This window comes from Mesocricetus auratus, unplaced genomic scaffold (assembly GCF_017639785.1).
Source record: "Mesocricetus auratus isolate SY011 unplaced genomic scaffold, BCM_Maur_2.0 Super-Scaffold_100021, whole genome shotgun sequence".
Classification (NCBI taxonomy): Eukaryota; Metazoa; Chordata; class Mammalia; order Rodentia; family Cricetidae; genus Mesocricetus; species Mesocricetus auratus.
Genome location: NW_024429202.1, coordinates 10,390,789 through 10,409,127, shown reverse-complemented (window position 1 = coordinate 10,409,127; position 18,339 = coordinate 10,390,789). Strand labels below are relative to the sequence as shown.

Here is an 18,339-nt window from a genome sequence, read left to right as displayed (position 1 = left end):
CATGTGAAATGTAATTTTAAAGCCACCAGCTGGGTGACTCACAGGTAAAAGCTAATGTTTCCCTTTCTTTGGGAGGGAGACAGGGTCTCATTAAGCAGCCCTGGCTGGTCTGGAACTTAATATATATATATTAAGCTGTCCTTAATTTCACAAGAAACGGGGCTGCCTCTGCCTCCTGAGTGCTGGGGTTAAAGGTGTGTGCCACCACAGCAGATCGGAGCCAAGTCTTGATAGTGCCAAGCTTACCCACACCTTAGTTACAGAGGAGAGACAGAAGATCAAATGAGGCTAACACAGCTTTCAGGATAACCTTTATTCAAATCTTGTGGTGCATCTGTGTACATAGTTCAAACAGAACAGCAGCTACCTATTAAGTAGACTGATGAGACAAAACTTCAAAATCAAAACAGGGGTTCTGAAGATCTTGCCAACAGAGCCGTGCCACCCGGTGGCATTCTGTCATGCTCATCATGAACCTAGAGTTTTCTATTTTAATATAAACAACCTATTGAAAACATACCATTTTTTATGAATAGAGTAATGTGTTAGCAAATTGTTTAGTAAAACAAATTATCCTGGCTGAGAAGAATCATGAGAAGACTACAGGTTGAACGACAAGCCCCAACACCTAAATCGCAATAAACAGGCTGCCTTGTCAACCTGAGGCCTATAGTTTCCATCACAGATCAATTTCTCCCCCGCTAAGGACAACTTCAGGGGTCACATGCTTTCTGTTCGGTCTGGGTACCATGTGGCTTGGGAAATGCAGGCATCTGACTAGCTGTGTCTATACAGCCAGACTCGAATCTGCATCACCTCCACACTCCTCCTCTGAAACAGAAGAAAGGTCTGGGTGAGATGGTATCGAGACAACAGGGCAGGCAGGCAGGAAGAAGGATGTCCCAAGAGTACCCAGACCCATTCTTAAGACAAAACTGTTCTCCTTTTAATACTCCAGCTCTCTGTACCTAGTACCCACACTTTTAAAAGACATTATGAAATTAGCTAATTTCATCTCTAGAATGATGGTAACGAGGCAGCCAATCAGTTTGTGAATTAGCCTGACTTTTTGCATATTCTACCACAGCCACAAGGGGCTGATTTTATTCTGAATGTGCCACAATTCTAAGAAGCAACATGTTCCTTTTTCTGTTTTTACTTTATCTAGAGTGTGTGTGCGCACGTGTGGGTGTGCGTGGGTAAGTGCGGATTCAGTTCCTCCTCACACCATATTCTGGTTAGGTGGTGTTTTTCGTTTCGTTTTGTTTTGTTTTGTTTTGAACTTGACAGAGGTAGGGTTATCCAGGAAGAAGGAATTCAATTGGGAATATGCCTCTGTTAGACTGGTCTTTAGGCAAGTCTGTGGGAACTATGTCCTGATTTAGTAATCTATGCAGGGGAACCATGTCTATAGTGGGTGGTGCCAGCTCTAGGTAGGTGGTCTTGAGAGGTATAAGAAAAGTATTATGAACTGGACAGCAAGCCAGGAAGCACCGTCCCTTCAAGATTTCTGCTTCTGCTCCTGCCTGAGTTCTTGCCCTGAATTTCCTCAACGATGCACTGTGATTAGACTCTCCCAAACAAATACTCTCCTCCCAAGTTGCTTTTGGTCATAGTGTTTATCACTGCATTTGAGAGCAGAGGGGACACATCATGTGGGATCCAGAGATAGAACCCAGGTCAGCAAGGCCTGGAAGCAGGCCTCTATCACTGAGCTATATGGCCACCCACCAAAGTACTGTTTGTGAAAAAAGAAATGTGAAGTTCTGGGAACACCCAACAAACTGCATCTTGTCATGGAGATAAACTAAATGTCCAGAAAGATATCCCCAAAGATGGGTAGACAGATAAATTCAATGTGAGTAAATTAACCCTGAGTAAGCACCTAATTTTTAAGTTATATTATTTTGTGTGATGGGGGGGTGGCTAGGTACCTGCACATGTGAAGGTAAGAGGACAACTGACAAATGTCAGTTCTCTCCTTTCACGGGTCCCTGGGTTTGAACTCAGGTCTTCAGGCTTGACAGCAAGTGCCTCACCCTGCTCACTGATACCATCTTGCTTGCCTCAAGAAAACCATTCCTTGCCTTTTAAAATATTAACTTGTCAAGTTCAGAAGTTAACTTCCAAGACTAATTCAATTCATCAACAAATTCCCTCTGTATTTCAACACATTTTATTTATCTCTATTAACCACATTTAAATATTTTACCACCCCCACCCGCAACACCAACACCTGGTTCTGCTAACATACATAGAAGCTGACAAACCATCTCATTTGGGAGTGTAAAGGTAATGCTATCTTTGAGACATGGAAATTCTGGGTGACAAAAACTATTGTGGTGTTAAACAAGCAGGTTACCTTTGATGGTGGTGTCATCCGATGGCATGAAGGAAAGGTCCTTTTCCTCCATTTGGAATTCAGCCTAACAAATGGAACCTTTGCATTATTACCATCGTTAAAGTTGTAAACACACAGCACTTAAGAATCACAACCTCAACAGGGATGAGGATAAATGGGAAAATGCATTCCTGATGACATCATGGTTTAGTTTCAGAGCCAGCGATCAGGGACAAAAACACACCCTCTGTTTGCCAAACTCTCCCTCCCCATTACATCCCTGCTAGAGCATTCCACACAGGCAGGCAGAGAAGTACCTGCCCTGGATGTAAGCTCTCTCAACCCTGGTGGCTTTGCTTGATGAAGGAAGGAGAGGCTGTTTATATAAATGGGTGTGCTAGTGCGTGCCCACAGTCCCAGCACTTGAGTGAAGAGACAGAAGGATCAAAAGTTCAAGGTCATCCTCCACTACATGGGGAGCTCATGGCCAGCTGGGGAAGATGCAGTATACTTGTCCCTAAGGGGAACATACATACTGTGTACCTCATGCTCCCAAAACTCAGGGATCATTGCAGAAGAGGGGGCAGAAAGAATGTAAGAGCCAAAGGCAGCGCATGACTGCATGTGTGTTCTGGACACAGCAGGACAGCTGCCCTGGAAGAACTTTAGGACAGCATGCACAAGTCCCTGTGCAAACCCCAGCATGCAGATGGGTGTTGAGTCTTAAATCCCACCCTTAGCCACGGGGACACTGACAACTGAGAGCAGAGGAGACAGTTTTCTCTAGAACCTAGCATCTGCTAGTCAGCTCTGACCCGGGGGGAACCACCCACCCAAGAATACCTGGGCAGCACAAATCAGTCTTGAGGGGCATCAAACAAAACAGATTCAAATTTGAGTGGGTAGGGAAGGGGAGAAGATCTGGGAAGAGTTGGGGGATGGGGATGTATGAATATGACCAAAACGCATTTCACAAAACTCTCAATGGACTGAAAAAAAAAAAGCCAAGCTTTGAAAAAAAGGGGGGGAATGGGCAATTACTCTTCACATAGCTGCTATTCATGGTGAGACTCAAATTATTAATGATTATGGTCCCTTCAATACATAATATCATTATGTACAAGTGAAACTTATTAGTAAGATATTTTGTGGTAAAATTAAATCATTCAGATAAAAATTCTAAAAAAAAAAATCAGAAACATACCTGGACACTAATGGTTTCAGGTACCATAAAGTCAGGCATAACTGAATGACTCATAATACTCATTCATAAGCTCACCCACTTTAGAGAAAGGATCATTAAGTTCATTAGTAACCAAATCAAACAATGTCGGCATGTTTCTCCTAAGGAGTTTCTCAGTATCTGTTATTTGGCTTAGTTAATGCCAGCAGCAATTGTATCTATGACTGTCCCATTCAGTATTCCTACATAGGTCCTCCAGGGGATTTTATCTAACTATAATTCTACATACCTATATTGGAGTATGGACTCTTCAAAATTCATAGTGAGAGACAACCAGAAGCGGAAAGAAATGGAGTAAAACTGGAACAGTCTATTGTACTTCCACAAAGGAGGGTAAAGAGCAAAATCCAACGTGTTAACAGTCACACGCTCCAAAGACGCTGCAGTCTCTGTAGGCCAGACACTGCTTCTGGCCTTTTGTTGTAGCCAGTATGGAGTTAACTCTAACCTCTCCCTTCTGCTTATCACAACCATCACTTCTGGACACAATGAACAAAAGCGAATTCAAGTGTCAGGAGTAAATGGGTTGACACTAGTAAAGAAAAAACTGGGACCCATGGTAGGTGGGAGTTTCACCCCCTGCCCCCACCTGTACTACCTTTGCACTGAGGGCAGGCCTGCGTAAAGATATGTCACTGCGATTGGCTTAATAAAAAGCTGAACGGCCAATAGCTAGGCAGGATTTCCAGGCACAGAGGATGCTGGAAAGAAGGGCGGAGTCTTGAGAAGACAAGGAAGAAGGATGGCATGTTGGAGATGAGGTAACAAGTCATGAGCCACGTGGCAGCCATAAATGAATAGAAATTGGTTAATTTAAGTTACAAGAGCTAGTTTAAAATAACCCTATGCCATCAGCTGAGCTTTCATAATAAGAAATCTCTGTGTAGTGATTTGGGAACTGGGAACTGGCTACTGGTACAGAGAAAGACTCACTACAGACCGGAGTTCAATCAGTAGCATTCCTATAGAAAGCTGGGTGTGGAGAAGCAGGCTTGTAATTCCGTTGTAGACTGGGGGCGGGGGGGGGGGGCAAGGATAAGCAGTAACCTGAAGTTTGCTGTCCAGTCAGCAAAGACAAACTGAAGACCCCCAGTTCCCAGTGAGAGACTCTGCCTCAAGACAAACCAATCCCACCAGGGTGGATGACCTGGGGGACACGAGGTTGACCTCTGTCTTACTCGTGCTAGTGCATACATGTATGCCCTCCACATCTGAAAGGTGACACAGGGTAGAGGAAATCTCAGGGCTGAGGAAGCACAGGTATAACCTTAATACCAAGTATGAACTAAGTCTCAGAACTGCCCCACGTTGTTCTTGGTAGCAGTAGCCCAGGAAGCTCTCTGACCTGTCTACCACCATGTAAGTTCCAGACTGACTCCCGAGCAACTGAAGTGCTGAACAGACCCGAGCAACAGGCACAGACTTTGAAAACTAAACTAACACGGGAACCATCAGCCATAAACGGATGGCGTTTACAACAGAAACCTCTGTCCATCGCCTACAAAAACAAAACCCTTGACCTACTCCAGAGGATGTCTACAGGACCCAGGATGTATAAGATTCAAAATGTTCCCAAAAGGACTCAGTTCACAAGGAAGTAGGGAAACCTGAACCATTTCTCCAGGGAAAAGACAATCGAAAGAGGCAAATTGATGACCAGGCACCGGAACGGCCAGAAGCAAGGAGTTCAAGTCCAACCACCCAAACACAACAGACTTCGACACTCAGGGACACATCCTGATGACTCTGGAAAATGGTCACCATTATATCAACAGGCTATAATGCCCCAGGCTGCAACATGACCTGTGTTTGCCATGTGTGAAAGAAATGCTTGAAATTCAATGTAAATGGTAAACGGTGTGAGGGGAACAAAAGCTATCAGCCTGCTGGGCTTTGCAGAGGGCTGACTACAAGGGACTCCTACTTCTTTGTTTTAAAATTTTTAAAAGTATTTCACTTGTGTGCATAGATGTGTCTGTGTGGATGTGTGCATGTATGAATGCAAGTGTCTTTGAAGGCCAGAAGAGGGCATCAGATCCCCTGGAGCTGGAGTTGCTGGTAGTTTCGAGCTGCCCAGCATGGGTCCTGGGAACCCAACTCAGGTCCTCTGCAAGAGCAGCAAGTGATCTTAAGCTCTGAACTATCTCCAGCAACTTCATTTTAAATTTTGTCCCATTTCTTGGATTTTTTGGTATATAATAAAGTACCATATGAATAAATACCAGACATTTTTCTTTTTTCTTTCCTTCCTTCTTTCTTTCTTTCTTTCCTTCCTTCCTTCCTTTTAGTTTTTGGAGACAGGGTTTCTCTGTGTAGCCTTGGCTGTCCTGGAACTCACTCTATAGACCAGGCTGGCTTCAAACTCAGAGATCCTCATGCCTCCATCTCCTGAATACTGTGATTAAAGGGTGTATGCCACCACTACTTGGCTTATTTTTTTCATTCTTTAACCTCAAGTGCAAAATCAAGGAGTAAGCCATGAATGACTAGTTTTCCTCTCATCCCAGAAACATCTTGGTACTGATGCTTTCAACTGTTGATGATACAGGTTTTTTTTCCACCTTCATTCTCCTAACACAAGGGCTTTGAAATGTGCTTGTCTGACTGTCTTGAAAAATGAAGAACAATGCTTTCGTTAGTTAATGTTTACACAGTCGTACCTCAGAGGGGCTCTTATCTACCTTGGGGATACCATTCCAGACATTCTCGGGGCTTACTGTCTCCTCCACACCATTTGAAAGGTTCAAAACCTACAAGAACAAGGAGAACACTTAGTGAAAAACAAAAACCAGGCAAGCCCCACAAACTGTAGGTGATGGATGTGTCACAGGAACCCTTACAATAAAACAATAAAAAGATTGCATCAGGGGCTGGGGATATGGATCTCTTGGTGGAGTGCTTGTCTAGCCCGAACAGCTTGAGGCTTAACCCCCAGATAATGGCGATGTGTGCCTGTCACCCCAGCACTTGGGAGGTGGAAGCAGAAGACTCAGATGTTCACAGAAAACTTTTGTCACATACAGAGTTCCAGACCAGCCTGAGTTACATGAGGCATTGTCTAAAAAGAAAACAACAGTGGTTATATTCAATTTTACCCTATATTTTAAACACATTGAGTATTATGCTAAGAGATTAGGGAAAAAACAATTAAGATTTAGACCTCAAGTGTTCCGAATTTAATGGGAAAAAAAGGATCTACAGTCAGGTAAAGACAATAGAATATAGTATGTACAGTTCTGCCCCCAAAAGTCTGCTTCTACATGCTCAAACACTCAGATAGGTTACAGATATAAAGCTCTTCCGTGGGGGTAGAATTTGAAGCTACAGGGAAATATACACAGTAATATCAGAATGTTTCTCAGAAGAGGAAACACTAAAGGAAATGATTTAAAATAATTTGGAATTAATTATGTGGTGCGTGCCTTTAATCCCAGCACTTGGGAGGCAGAGGCAGGCAGATCCCTGAGTTTGAGGCTAGCCAGGGCTACAGAGAAACCTTGTCTCAAAAACAAACAAGAAACAAAACAAACCTACAGAGACATTCAGCAGAGTGTTGCCTGCATAATGTCAATGAAATTCATGTGCGTTCTACACAGTGGCTCTCATATTTTAAGATTTGCTTATTTATTTGTGTGTGTGCGTGCTTGCTTGTCTGTACAGGCAGGGCCAACTCAGGCCAGAAGAGGGCGCCTGCTCTATTTGAGGTGGAGTTACAGGTGGTTGCGAGCTGCTTGACAGGAGTGCTGGGAACACGACTGGGTTCCTCTACAAGAGCGTACACACTCTTAACCACTGAGGCAGCTCTCCAGCCCCTCTATCCAGTCTTAATATTGTAAACATGTATATTCTTGAATCCCACCTCCAGAAATTCAGAGTTGGTAAGTCAGGGCAAGGTCCAGGAATATAGAGCTTAAAGAATAGGCCAGCAATTCTAGGATATCTGCTATTCCAGATTCCAGAAAACAAAACAAAACAATACCATAATAAACTAACTCCCCACCAGTGTTGACATGAAAATGTGAGGCAGAGTTGATTCTCACCAACTTTGTCAAGTTGCCAGAACAGATGAGCAGGGATAAACAAATAGCTACCTGGGATCCTTGACAGTCTGGTGACATCAGCAAAGCTCTTATAGCAAGCACCCCTTGAAATGAAGACCTTCTCTTTCCCTTACCCTTGTTCCTTCTTCGGCTAGTTCCAGAATCTCACACTTAGACCACGTGTTCCTTAGGCTTGACCACACGACACATTTTGATCCAACAGAGAAGCCTTTCAGAGTGTAGGTGTTCTGTAGCTGAACTGCTAAATTGAATACAGGAAGACTCAGTGTGCACAGTCTATTACCTAACTGTGAGACATGCAAGAGAAGCACTTTCCTAGTCTACGTTTACTATCCTTGTTTAATCAGTAACATGCAAGTCAGATACTACCATATTTCTTATTATCTCTTCCCCAATTATATAATATATAAGTGTGTGTGTGTGTGTCCCCAACCCCATATAAGACTAACCAATTCCCTCAAAACAACAAAAGCAAAAAACTGTCATTAAATTTGACCTCTAACACTTAAGCTTACTACTAAAAGTTGGTACTGTCATTATCAGTGGAAGTGTTCAAGCTTCATGGCCTATACCCTACCATTCACACATATATAAACATTAAAGTCTTGGATATGCAAGTGGAAAAAAAAGAATACAAGATATTTTTCATTTTGAGTCTTGGATATTTAGCTTAACATGATGATCTCCAGTTTCCCACAAGTGTCATGATTTCATTTCTCCTTGAGTATATTCCACTGAGTATATTTACTACATTTCTATTGTTGATCCATCTACTACTAGATATCCAGGTTGATTCATTCATAGCTACTTGTGGATAATGCAGCAATAAATATGCATAAGTTAGTGTGCTAGCTAGTTTTATGTCAGCACAAGCTAGAGTAATTTGGTAAGAGGGACTCACTTGAGAAAATGCCTCCAGAAGATCTGCCTGTGGGCAAGCCTGTGCTGCATGCTCTTGACTGACGATGTGAGAGGGACCAACCCACTGTGGGTGATGCCACCTCTGGGCTGGTGAGCAAGCCAGTAAGCAGCACCCCTCTGTGGCCTCTGTACCAGCTCCTGGCTGGAGGTTCTGGCCATGACTTGCCTGGATGATGGACTATAAAGTAAAGTGAAGCTGCAAAGCCACAGAGGGAACACTTCCTCAAGTTGCTTTTGGTCATGGTGTTTTATCATGAAACTCTAACCAAGACAGCAAGACTTGGGAGGATTTAGGAGCCCCCTGGTTATATACACAGGGATGACTGTAACTTATGACAGACCTATTTTTAACTTTCTGAGAAGTCTCCCTACCAATCTCTGTAGGGGTGCCAGCAGTTTGTACTTCTACTATATTCTTATTCATCTATACATCTCATCTTAGTCAACATTTGCTGTCATTTGTTTCCTGGATGACAGCCAATCTTATGGGGTGAGGTGTTTCCAAGTACTTTCAATTTGCATTTTCCCTGATGGCCAAGGATGTTAAATGTGTTAAGATATTCTGTGTCTCTTCTTTTGAGAATTAATTGTCTACTCAATCGATTGGTCAAGTTATTGGTTGGAAATTTTTTGTGGGTATTTTTCAGGGTTTCATTTTTAAAGGTCTTTGTATATTTCCGATGTTAGCCATCTACATGAAATAGGGCTGACAAAGATTCTCACCCATTCTGAACATATTTTAAAAGATTTGATTTTCGCACCAGGCAGTGGCGGTGTACGCCTTTAATCCCAGGACTCAGGAGGCAGAGGCAGGTGGATCTCTGTTAGTTCGAGACCATCCTAGTCTATAAGAGCTAGCTCCAGGACAGCCTCCAAAATTGCAGAGAAACCCTGCCTTGGACCCTCCCGCAAAGATTTGATTTTCATTTACATATGGATCTTTGTGTGCATATGTGCATGCCTATGGGTACCCAGAGGCCAGAAGAGGGCATTGGATCTCTTGGGCCTGGAGTTACAGGTGGTTGTGAGAATCCAGCTTGGGTCTTCTACAAGAGCACTGTACACTACCACTACCTAATGAACCATCTCTCTACCCCCTGAACAGTCTTTAAGGGATCAAAGCACTGGCTTCTGTTCTCTATGACAATATGATATGCATCTAGGTTTTACATTGTTTGCAAAGGATATACACAGGGACTAAAACATGGCCAGAGGAGAGTGTACCATGCTCTTGGCACTGAATATTTCTTGGTAGTAGGAATCTGTGGTTTTCATTATCCTTATACTGTTGCTTTCTCCATTTTTTTGTTATGGTTCAAATTCAACAGTATAAACAAAGACATTTGAAAAGCACAAGACTGGTCGTGAAAAGTAAAGAGAGGTACCCGTTTAATGTGACTTTAATCTTTTTGTTGTTTTCTTGGGGCTAGAGAGATGGCCCAGCAGTGAAGAATGTATACTGGTTTTCCAGAAGATTGCTCTGGAAGCTTCTGTGGTTTTCTTAAAATCTTTTTAAGAAGGAAAAAAATCCAACAAGAAAGTTAATGTTTACTGAGTGTACCCCGAGATTGCTCCCAAATATTGGGTTTTTGTGATTAACAGAAGCTCCCTAAATCTAATTTTTGTTTGAAGTTTTCTAATCAACATATGATGCAGTTAAGTCTAGGAAAAAAGCATCAGGCAAAGTGATCCCCACTGTATTTACTTACAGGCATGCGTGACTAAAGGAAGGCCATGTTTTTAAAGCTTAGCAATGCATCTGCTGTCTTGATTTTAACATAGAATTCCTCACGGTTTACATGTGATTATCCTTTTAAGGACACAGATTTTAGTCATTTTATTTTTTCAAGTTTTTATTGTATGCATTTGTGCCTCGATGCATGCATGCAGAAGCCATGTGGAGGTGAGATGGGAGGAAGATGGGTGGGGGGATGGTCAGAATCCCTGGAACTGGAGAAAGGTGGTGTGGACCATGAGGTGGTGCCGGGAACCAAACCTGGGTCCTCTGCAAGGCTCCCCTTAAGTCTTCTTACTGCTGAACGTCCAGCCCCTACATCATTTTCTTTTTAAATATAAAATTAATATTCTGTCATTTCATTTGGCATTTCACACTGATCTTACAGCTATGTTATCCATGCTTCAAAATGCCCTTTCTGCTGGGGCATAAAGGCGTGTCATCCCAGCACCCAGGAGGCTGAGCCTGAAGGGGCACGGATTCAAGGCTAGTCTGGTGTTTAGACAGAGATGTTCTCATTAAATCAAAACAAACACAAATCAAATGCCCTTCCTAAAATGCAAATCTGAATGCCTTCCTTGTGTTTACCTTTTCTTTTTTTCTTTTTCTTTTTTTTTTTTTTTTTTTTTTTTTGGTTTTTCGAGACAGGGTTTCTCTGTGGCTTTGGAGGCTGTCCTGGAACTCGCTCTGTAGACCAGGCTGGTCTCGAACTCACAGAGATCCGCCTGCCTCTGCCTCCCGAGTGCTGGGATTAAAGGCGTGCGCCACCAACGCCCGGCTGTGTTTACCTTTTCTTAAAAATTGTAACTCATACAGTAGCTATCCCCCCTTTTTGAAAACGAACACGAAGCTACCGAAAGACTTCGAGGTGAAACAGAGCATCATACCTGGTAGGACACAGGCGAGCTGCTTCCTTCTGTCTGTGGCTTCTTCCTCGGAGAACAAAGGTGCCAGGAATGCAGTGTCATCTCTGCTTTCAAACTGTGGGAACTCCTCTTCCAATAGGCCCATTTCATCACATGCGGGGGACTCCCCGCTCTTCCCGTGGTGGAGGAGCGGTGACAGGCTGTGGCCATCATCAGAAGATCCCACACAACTCAGCTTTCTCTCTTCCTCGGGGCATTGGGACTCCTGGATGTCCTGACTGACGATTGCCGATAAAGGACTTATACTGTCATCCAAAGACAGCTGGGGCGTGGGGAGTTCCAGTTCCAACTGCTGCTCGACCTCACAGTCCAGGGGAAGCTCCACCATAAATGGTTCCAGGGTGGCTCCTGCCTCACCACCTGGGGACGGTGGTGCCATCGGAGACCCCAGTCCTAGCTCCTTCTCTTCCTCCCCGATAGGAGAGTGCTGTAACTCAATGGATTCCAATTCTAAGAATTCTTTGCATTCATCATCGGGGGAGAGTGGCACCTCTAGTGAATTCAGTTCCAGTAGCTCCTTCGGCTCACTGGCATGGGACATTAATGGGTTAAATCCCGTAATGAGGTAGTTATCGTCAAACTTGGCTCTGTCCGCTATATGGTAATCCATGTTACCCTCCAGCCTCTCAGAGCCCATTTTACCTCTGCGGGAGTTCTCCAGAGCTTCAAAAATGTTCCGGGTGCCACGTTCGTAGAGTTTACTTGGCTTGGTTTCAATGTTTAAATCCTTTTCAATTCTCTCCGAGAGCTCACCTGCCCGGGCTTCCACATATGACTTTTCCTGTGCCATTTTATGACTCGGTTTCTTAAGGCCACGGTCAGGACTGGTGGGCCCAAGGCCTCCCTTTCTGTCTGTGCCATGCTTGCCATAGTACAGGTCACTCTTGGGAATGCCCATCTTAGTGTATGCCTTCATCTTCTCATTAATGCTTTCGCCTTTGCTTTGCAACTCCACAACTGCTAAAGGGATGTCGCAAACATCCCTTTTGATTTCCAATATTGTTATTTCCAATACATCTTGTGTAACTATCTCATAAAAATAATCATTTCCCTCTTGGGGGCACACTCCGCCAGAGACGGTGAATCCAGAAAGGCAGCATGGAAAGGCTTGCATGGGGACTGACAGAAGTTCAGAGGGGATGCTCCAAAGTGCTGTGGTGTCCACACAGTCTTCCACGTTCCCGAAGTCCACAAGCCTGACAGACGCAAGGCGATCTTCACATATATTAGTGATGAGGGCCCTGTAATAATTTCCATCTTCTCGGTACCTCACGATACACGGATCTCCGATTCGGGGACACTGGGTACAGCTTCTCCGGTCTGCCAGGTGCTTTGCAGCATTTTGGACCTCAGTTTCTAAATACTGCAGCTTCTCAGAGTCAGCAAACTGACACCAAAAGTACTCAGGTCCGTCTATCACGGTGGCGTAGGCTCTTATGGACTTTGCGTGGGGGTTATACCAGCTAAGAAACACTGACGTGTCAGTGCTGGGTTTGTTAGCTGACTTTGAACAGTCCCCTTTCGTGACATGGGTGATAAGTCCCATTTGAGATTTCTCACTGAATGGAAACCTACCAATCATATCCTCAGCTATGATTCCATGCTCATCTGCAAGAATCACTTCCCAGGTGCCTTGGAATTTAACAAACTCACACCTTAGCTGCACCTCATCCGTCCTTTGGGTAAAGTAGTCCACCATTTCCTTACAGCTTACTATGTCGGGTACCAAAGGCCCCCTTAGGGAGCAATGCAGGCATAGTGCTGGTAACACAGCATCAACAGGACCAACCTTACCTGTTTTGTTAGTGTGGACCACAGACGTGTTTCCATAATCTATAAACTGTACAAAGAGAAGGTCGTTGAGTTGTTGTTCCATGACCACTGCTCGGTACCACAAGTTGTCTTCTGGGAAAATGGCACATATCACATCTCCACTTTGCCAAGGTAAACCTGTGTGACACTGGGGCCTTGTTCTGACATCATTTAACCTCTCTGAAAGCCGATTGATCTCAGCTTCATCTTCTATGAGCTGGATATAAAAATCTGAAAGGTCATTAATATGCGAGACATATACAGAGGTCTTAAAACCAGGTGCTATTGTCTTTTGAGGGAATTCACAGAATTTTGGAGGCAGATCTTTGCTTCCGGGTTCCCCCATTCTTCTCTCAGGAAGGGCTGTGGTGGCACTCACAGGAGAGTTGGCAAACATATCTTCTTTCTTTTCTCTTGCTAATGGAAACACTCCATCATTTCTGTTTCCCATAGAGTCCTGATACGTGACGAGGTTGGCCTTTGTTGAGCCTTGTAGATATCTGAGTTCCTTACGTGCTGGGCTGATCTTGGGTTTGCACGATTCACCCATAATCTCTCCACTGTATGATTTTCTCTCTCCCATTTTATTCAAATACTCTGTAGGCGATGATTTCACGTTCTCATTTTTGTCTTCAAGGGTTTCGGTTGTGCAGAGGATTATCTCATTCTCTTTGTCTTTTTTTCTTGCAGTGTTTTTGTAACCAAGGAACCCTAGCTTCTCATTAATACTAGCATTGACTTGGGCACTTTCATCATAGAGCTCTATAATCAGTCGTCCATCTGGGTCTTTTGCTACGACTAACGCTTTCAGTGACTTATCTAAAACAGTCTCCTGAAACCATGCTGTCACTTCTTCTGGGATATGATGAGGAATGTCAGATAAGGAACACTTAACAGCCTGCATGGGTAAAAGTAAAACATCATAGGCATCTCGAGGGATTGGGAGCAGATGATCAGTTGCTATGTAAGTGTTCCCAAAATCGACAAAGAAAACTTTATTTGGCTCTTTCTCTGTTATCACTCCCCTGTACCAGTTTCCATCAGTATATTTGGCAAGGCACAAAGTTCCAGAGCTCAAGGTGGATGCTTTTAAATTCAGCAAGGCTTTACTTAGCTCTATAATGTTATATGACAATTGCTCTAAAATATTTGTGTTTCTTGCTAGTTGGCAATAAAAAGTCCAAGGGTCTTCAACATGTGTTATGTACACCAATTCCTCGCTTCCGATTTTTAGGTCATGTGTGGAATAGTAGTAAGAATGGAGCTGAACAGAGGGTTCCAGAGGCTTCTGAAGTCTCACGGGCCTAGCGAGTCTCTTTTCTACTAAAAAATGGCAGGCACTCTGAAAGGGTGTTAGCAAGTCCACAACATGGAACCACTCTTCATCATGCCTTGACGCCAAAGCAAAGATTGTGCATTTTAATTCTAAGTTATTCTGCCAAGCGTTGTCTATGAACCCACTAAAAGCCTGTACTGCCTTTTCATCCCAAGCAAAGGGATTGTCACCCGTTGGCTGAATTAAATTATAAAGACTGCACCGGAATGCCTGAGCTCTAACCTTGAGGAAGGCATCGCTAACAGAGAGTATGTTCTTCATAGATACTACATCTTTGTCTCCATAGTCTACAAACACCACTCTGACGTGCTCCAAAGACTGCGAGCCACTGATCAGAGCTCTGGACCATCTTCCATTGGCCGTGCGCTTCGCCAGGCAAGCGCGGGTGTCCCCCTCATAGGGTGCAGGATCGCTTTTGCAATAGTCCTCAATGTCACACATCAGAGTTCGGAATGCCTGTGCGCTCCTCATCAGCTGACACCAGAAGGAGCCGGGGGTTTCGATGTGAGACACCTTCACTTCTACGGTACTGCCCACTTCCAGCTCCCCCTTTCCACAGCAGTCTGGCGTTGTTTTCAGAAAATCCAGCGTGAGGAGAGAATAATCAGATGTTACCTTCTCTCTGTCCGGTCCAGCCTGTCCAGTGGGAACTTTTGAAAGGCCTCCTGTATCGGCCAAAGCTTCACAAAGAGATACGGTTTTAACGTCTTTCTTGGCTTTCTGTTCTCCTTCGGCCTTCTTGGCAGAAGATATTTTGCCAGTCTCTGCAGTAAACTGACTTGAACTGTGCCCGGGGGAGCGAGCACTGAGTCTGACGCTTTCTTTGGTTTCAAATTCCTGGTACTTGGCATATCCAGCTTGAGCAATGACTTTGCTAATGTTTTCCTCCCCTGTTCGGGATTCATCGAGAATCTCTATCACATACTGATGACCCGGCTTATCGAGAATGTGAACCACCAATTCTTTGTGGAGCACTGTCTTTTTAAAAAATGAAATCGCTTCCTGGCTCCACGTTTTCCCCAAAGGCCAGATGTCAGCCAGTGAGCACTTGAGAGCCAGTATCGGGAGCTGCCTAAACTGAGGCAGCAGCATCCTGACGTCACGCCAGTCTACATTCTCAGAGTTGCCCCGGTCAACCAAGAACACATCCACACTCTTGCTATCTAAGCGGCTGACCATGGCCCGGTAGTAGCCATTTTCTTTCCATTTGACACAGCAGAGGTCGTCGGGTTCCGGCTTCAGAACGACACCGTCTAGCTTACTAGCCGAAGAATAGAAGCTGCACATCCTCTTGAGCAGCTTGCTGAAGGTGTTCTTATGCTTTCTCAGGCGGATCCAGAACTCGGAAGGGCTCTTCACAAACTCCACCTGGGCATCATAGAAGGCGTTCATCTTCAACCTGATGGACCTTAGGGACGGGAGGGAGACTTCCTCCTCCATTTCCTCAGCCGGGGACTGGGACTGGAACGTCACCTCCACCTCCTCCTCCTCCTCCTCTTCCTCCTCTATCCCCTGGCTCTGTAGGAATCGGTCCGCCAAGCAACAGGACTGTACTCCGAACGCGCTGTTGAGATTAATTCCATCTTCCCCGTACAAGGTGACATAATACGTGTGTTCAAAGGAGCAGTAAAATTCAATCTTCGCATTCACCGCCTGGCCCAGGATCAGAGCTTTCAGATCACCCACCTGGGACCGAGACCAGCCTCTGCCACAGTCCCAGAGTCCATACAAGGCACACGGGTAGGTGACCACAGGCATTCGAAAATACTCGGGCAGCAAGTAGCGGAGGCTGCTGCAACTCACCAGCTCTTTTCTTCCGTAGTCGACATGAAGCACCTGAGCACAGCGCTGAGGCCTGAAAGTCTCAAGCAAGAGAGCCCGGTACCACTGTCCATCTAAGCCACAGGAGGCACATGGAGACCCCGGCTTGTCTGGGCTCTCCTCTCTCTCCTCCCAGGTGGCACTGCCGGAGTCCTCATCCTCTGTCCCCGTGGACGCCCGGTAGACCTGGGCCATGCTCTCAGAGAGGCGGTGGATCTCCTGCGAGAGGCTCCGGAGTTGGCAGTGAATGCGGTGGGGATGGCATACCTGGGTTACGACCACAGGCTCCGTCACTCCCAGCTGCAGTTGGGGATAGAAGTAATCCAACCCAGGATGCTCTTGTTTGGGGGCGGCTCGGGGGAGAACTGGAGCTCCGGAGCAGCCCAGCCCAGCTGCAGTCAGGTAGCGCTTGAGCAGGGAACAGAAGAGACTGTCCGGCACCTGCCGGGCCAGGCCCAGCTCCTCCATCTTCTGAGACACAGCAGGCACCTCCAGCAGCACCAGGCGATGCAGGAGCAGCACGTCCAGGACCCGTCCGTGCACCTCCTTACCCTGCAGGTTGCTAAGGAAGTCCACGGCGCTAGGGGACCAGTGCTGGGGTTCGCCACCGCCCGTGCCACCGCCGCCCGCGGGCACCAGGCCGGCCAGCACACAGCCCAGCACCTCCGAGGGCAGGTGGAAGAACTCGCTGCGCCCCGGTGCCAGCGAGCCCGCGCCAGCCGTAATGGTGCGGCCCTCATCCAGCAGGAAGACGCGGCTGTCCTGCGCCTGGCGGCTGACCACGCGGCAGCGGTGCCACATGAGTCCCACCTGCACCAGGCACAGCTCTCCCGGCGATGCCGAGGCCCCACCCAGAGCCCACGGGCCGCGCGTGGCTGCGGCCTCCTGGATCTCCCGGCTCAGCCGCACGTACTCTTCCCGCCGCTGGCCCACCAGTCCCCACAGCTGCACCGGGATCACCTCGGGATGCACGTCCACGAAAGACACCCGCAGGGCCAGGGAGGCCCCCGGAGTGGGCAGCCCCGGAGTCGAACTCATGTCTATGGCTGGCACAGAGCTGACCCGCGAGTCCAGAGGAGACAGTCCCACCGAGCCAGGCCCAGGCCACCAACGCAAAAGGAAGGACGCCCGGAGAGGCGACCCTTCGGCCAGGCGCCCAGCGCAGGGCCTCGGAGACTCGCGACTGGTAGCAGCCAGCGACCGGCCAACCGCCCACCGAGCCTCGCAGGCTCGGGGAGCGCGTGGCTGCCTGCCTTACCGGCGCGGGGGTCCTCAACGTGGCCTGGAGGGTGGCCTCCGGGCACAGGGGACAGCGGGGGACCGCCAGCAAGCCTAGGGAAAGCAGGGTTAGGGTGTGGCCTCCTTCTTCCCAGGATAGTTTGACTCCAGGACACCCAGAGGGATTGCCTGGCTGAGATCCTCCCTGAGAGCAGGGCCAGGAGGTCACTTCATTTCCGGTTTTCCTGCAGTAGATGGGGCGCTGCGCACCAAGCACGGTGCAAGCCATTGAAATTCCCGAAGAGAGAAACCGGGAAGGAAAATATGGAGGCCCCAACCGTGCCTTCCTGGACGTTGAGGCTGGAACTTTCATTGCTCTAGGCAAGGCTTAGCTGAGGCCCAGCAGTGCGCTTGCGCCGGGTTCCAATGAATTTCCCCTTGGTCTAGAGCCTTGGAGACCTGGAACAGGTTGCTTTAGCCTCTCTCTAATCCGTGGCCCTGTTTCATGTATGAATGACAGATTCTTTAGGCACTTAACGATTACGTTTGAGGTCAATGGTTCCTTTTTCTGATGCGGCTTACTTCCCTGCCTTGTGGCCTAGCTCAGCCCAACTTTGAAGACATTTCCTGTGCATTCATGGTGAGCCCCTACGAAGATGGGGGGAAGCTGGAGAGTCCAGAGGACTGACTTCTTTCTTTCAACTCCTGCCGTGTCTGCTAAATCAGATTTCTTCTCCCTCCCCTAACTCTTAACAAAGAAAATCGTAGAAATCTCTGTCAAGGGGTGAAGGGCTGTGAGTCCAGTAGACAACCACCTTAGATGTGTTGTACCTTCATCCCTGAGGGACTTTTCAGTTTGGCCAAACATCTCATCACACTGCAGGTTTCAGAATATATGAACACAAGACAGTCCTCAATTGTGGTC

The 18,339-nt window shown here is 46.4% G+C and overlaps 1 protein-coding gene across 2 annotated transcripts; it reads right to left on the bottom strand.

The window, feature by feature from the left end:
* Positions 1-298: 298 nt before the first annotated feature.
* Tdrd6 (tudor domain containing 6) lies at positions 299-17,380 on the bottom strand. Of its 2 annotated transcripts, none has more exons than XM_040729542.1 (5): positions 11,189-17,380; positions 7,759-7,883; positions 6,245-6,334; positions 2,363-2,426; positions 299-831 (listed from the first exon to the last, which is right to left on the bottom strand). In XM_040729542.1, the coding sequence occupies exons 1-5, from the start codon at positions 17,232-17,234 to the stop codon at positions 788-790; spliced, it is 6,369 nt and encodes a 2,122-aa protein (XP_040585476.1). In that variant the 5' UTR covers positions 17,235-17,380; the 3' UTR covers positions 299-787. The 2 variants fall into 2 exon arrangements, with proteins under 2 accessions (XP_040585476.1, XP_040585475.1); XM_040729541.1 differs by having other exon boundaries at positions 7,759-7,886; positions 11,189-17,373.
* Positions 17,381-18,339: the final 959 nt, after the last annotated feature.

Excerpts from the sequence above, each read along its gene's own strand:
- Tdrd6 (XM_040729541.1), bottom strand. The coding sequence starts at position 17,234 with ATGAGTTCGACTCCGGGGCTGCCCACTCCGGGGGCCTCCCTGGCCCTG. Across the intron at positions 7,887-11,188 it reads GCTCGCCTGTGTCCTACCAG|CAGTTCAGCTACAGAACACC; the intron begins GTATGATGCTCT and ends TATTCAATTTAG. Across the intron at positions 6,335-7,758 it reads TAGCCGAAGAAGGAACAAGG|GTTTTGAACCTTTCAAATGG; the intron begins GTAAGGGAAAGA and ends TTGTTCTTGTAG.